At 53.2% G+C, this 3278-nt stretch overlaps 1 protein-coding gene across 1 annotated transcript; it reads left to right on the top strand.

Moving 5' to 3' along the window:
• Positions 1-899: 899 nt before the first annotated feature.
• Positions 900-3024, top strand: EMWEY_00048820 (P-type ATPase, putative; the record flags this gene model as incomplete). Its single annotated transcript, XM_013479416.1, has 3 exons — positions 900-1653; positions 2262-2830; positions 2942-3024. Coding segments are annotated over 3 exons (1406 nt in total), but the record flags the coding sequence as incomplete, so codon positions are not given.
• Between the last annotated feature and the right edge of the window lie 254 nt (positions 3025-3278).

The raw sequence follows: 3278 nt of genomic DNA, 5'->3' as shown, positions 1-3278 counted from the left end.
TTATTTTAATTTTGGATCCTGTCTCGCCAGTTTACCGTTCGGTGAGCGTGGCTCGCGCCGCATGCAGCAGCAGCAGCAACAGGACCAGCAGCAGCTGCGTCAACTGTTTGACTAGCAGTAGCAATAGATAAACGAGACTGCCGTTGCAGCGATCTTTGAGGCTACAGCGGCACTAACATCGAATCTCTTCTCCGCAGCAAGCGCAACAGCAGCAGCTAACAGAGCAGTAACAGCAACAGCCTCCGTCTCGCTTCCAAATCTGTAGGGCTTCTTTTGTGACACTTGGGGCCTTTCTGCTGCCTTTTACTCCCTAGCGAATCTTACACGCTTCGCTTTAAGCACTTTATTTACGTATCCCTGCAGCGGCCGCTGCCGCTGCCGTTCCGCCGCTGCTTGTGCACCTGGAGCTGCACACATATTTGGAAGGAGGTGGTGGATCTAATTGGGGCGGGCCTGGAGCTGCTGCTGCTGCTGCACCAGGGATATTGGCCGCCGCTGCAGCAGCAGCAACCGCAGTAGCATTAGCAGCAGCACTGGCAGCAGCATACTCGGCGGTGGCAATGCCTGCCTTCGGCCCTGTTTTCTCGTTCTCTCCATTTCAGGTTCCACAAGTAGCTGGCCCAGCAGCTGCTGCAGCGGCGGCCGGAACCGCAGCAGTAGCAGCAACAACGGCAGCAGAGACAGCAGCAGGAGCAGCAGCAGAGGGGCATCCGATGTCCGTTTCTGGGGAGCGTGTTGGTTGAGGGACCTTGTCTAGATTTGTCTAGTTTTTTTTTGCGTTTTGCTCCACCGGGTTTTGTTCCATCCTCCTGAGGAGGCTCAGCATTTGCCGCAGGATCTGCCGCAGCAGGGGCAGAAGGAGCAGCAGCAGGAGCAACAGAGGCAGGTTAATTTTGAGGATGGGTCTGTGGGCGCGTTTGTGTCCTCGTGTGTGTGGAGCCGAATGGCCGGTGCAGCTTCTGTGGCTGGTGTTGGAGAAGTTGGGGTTCGAGCGATGGGCAGTGAAGTTTGAAGAAGGATCAGCGCAGCAGAAGAGGTTGGGGAACCTGGTAGTGCGGACGCACGCAGCAGCAGCAGCCCAGCAACAGCAGCAGCAGTATCAGCAGCCAGAATGTCCTGCGAACACTGCTTTAGGGCTCAGCAGCTGGACCAACTGTGTGCGAACGACGCAATACACTTGGTGGAGTTTTCTGCCTCTGAATTTGCTGTCTCAAATAACACAACCTGCTAATTTTTACTTTTTGATCATGGCGTTGCTGCAGACACTGCCGCAGATAAGTGACAGCGATGGAATGCCAACATTTCTGTTTCCCTTGGGGTTGGTGATGGTTATAACTGCTGCCAAAGACGGATATGAAAACCTGAGCCGCGCGCGCGCAGACCGAATGGAGAACGCGCGGCGCTGCAGTGTATGTACACCGCAGGGGCTGACGACGGTGGCCTGGGCGGATTTGACCCCAGGAAGCATCGTGAAGCTCTCAGCCGATGAGGCAGTTCCTGCTGATCTTGTGCTACTGAACTGCGCAGATCCCTGTGGTGTTGCGTATGTAGACAGCGTACAACTCGACGGAGAAACGAACCTAAAAAATAAAATGTGTATTCCAAATATTGCAGCACTTGTCCAAAATGATGCAGACGCCGCGCGCCTCAAATGTGTGTCTGTTTTCGGCGGCCCGGCTTATCCGAGCATTTGCTGGTGTTGTCATCGTTGTTTTCTTTTGTTGCAGCTCCAACTGCTTTTGTTTGCCTCTCCTCTTGAGTTCATGCATTCAGTCCGTGTTGTCACCTCTTCGCTCGCTATCCGTCATCGCCTGGTTTTCCTTTCCCTTCTGTGTGTGCTTCTGGTCGTTGTGGCCTTTCTCTGTTTTCTCCCTTTGCATTCTTGGTCTTCTTTCTTTTCGTATCTCTTGCTGTGCTCCTGCCACTTTACTTCGTTCTGCCTCTGTTTGCGTGGTTGTCCCCCTATGTAGCTCCCCATTTGTGTCTGTTGGTGTACTTCGTTTTCTGTCTTTGGCCGCCCAACCGCAGCACGGTTTGTCTCCATTTGTTCATCTGCTCTTATATACCCATTTGGTCGTGTCTGTTTGCTGCTGTCTGCTCGTTTGCCCCTTCATCTCGGCCGCTGCATTCGTTGATTATTCGTTCGGTGGACGCCTTTGCCCGCAGCTGTTGAACTATGCATTGTAATATTTTGTTGTATGTTTACAGACACCTAAATATTATATGTCTCCATATTGTGATGTTTAATTTGCTGCTTTCAGTGGAAATCCACTACGAGGTGCCGTCTGCTGAGCTGTACAAGTTCTCCGGAACAATGCTGCTGCTGCCCTCCGCAGACGGCAACGGAAGCGCAGCAGCTGTAGCAGCAGCAAAGGCAGATGCAGCAATATCTCCAGGCAGTCTCCACATGGCCGCCTCCCCTATGGTGTCAACCCATAGCAATGGAGGGCAGCAGCAAATGACTGAGAAGCAGCCGCACCAGGAAGAGATGCTACTGCTGCAGCAGCAGCAAGATGACGACTTGTTAGTTGGAGGCATTACTGCGCAAGGCTCTTCGCAATCAGCGTTGCTTCAGCAGGAGCAGCAACAGGAGCCGCTGCAGCCGCAGCAACCGCAGCAGCAACAGCAGCAACAGCAGCAGTACGCTGTCGACATATCGCAGTTCGTGTGGCGTGGGGCTACCGTCCGCAGCACGGAGTGGATCTATGGCCTTGTGGTGTACACGGGACATCAAACACGCATCATGAAAAACACAAAACAAAGGGAGCTGAAATACTCGAGGACTCAGGTGGTCTATAACCAACATGCCGTCCTCCTCGCGATTGCGCAGGTCTGCTGCTGCTGCTAGGACTGCGGCCGCCGCTGTGGCTGCTGCCTCTTCTGCTCTTTATTGTGTTGCTGCGACTTGCGCTGTTGTTTTCGCTGCTGTTGGTGTTGACAGCCAGTTGTTTGTCCTGTTGATGATGTTGGTTCTGCTGCGAATGTTTCGCTGTACGGAAGTAGAGGGTTGGTTGCACGCTACGTGTACGTTGTTCTATCTATCCTTATCTATCCTCTATCTATTTAGGGTGGAGGTCATGGGTTTCGGGTGGGTGCTGCTGCAGTTTATTATCTGTGCCGTAGCAGCGGTGGTGTACGCCTTCAAAAGTCAACATCTGTTCGCCGATGCCTGGTACCTGGAGACCAGTTGGGTGTCAGGCATTTCGAATTTCCTAACCTCCTTAGGTGTCGTAAGTTTACGAGGGTTTATGGCCTAGGGTTTGGGTTCTGTCGACGTG

The sequence above is a fragment of the Eimeria maxima genome, genomic scaffold (assembly GCF_000499605.1).
Source record: "Eimeria maxima Weybridge genomic scaffold, Emw_scaff1118, whole genome shotgun sequence".
NCBI lineage: Eukaryota > Apicomplexa > Conoidasida > Eucoccidiorida > Eimeriidae > Eimeria > Eimeria maxima.
Note: the sequence above shows the minus strand (reverse complement) of the source record. Positions and strands in the feature narration are given on the sequence as shown.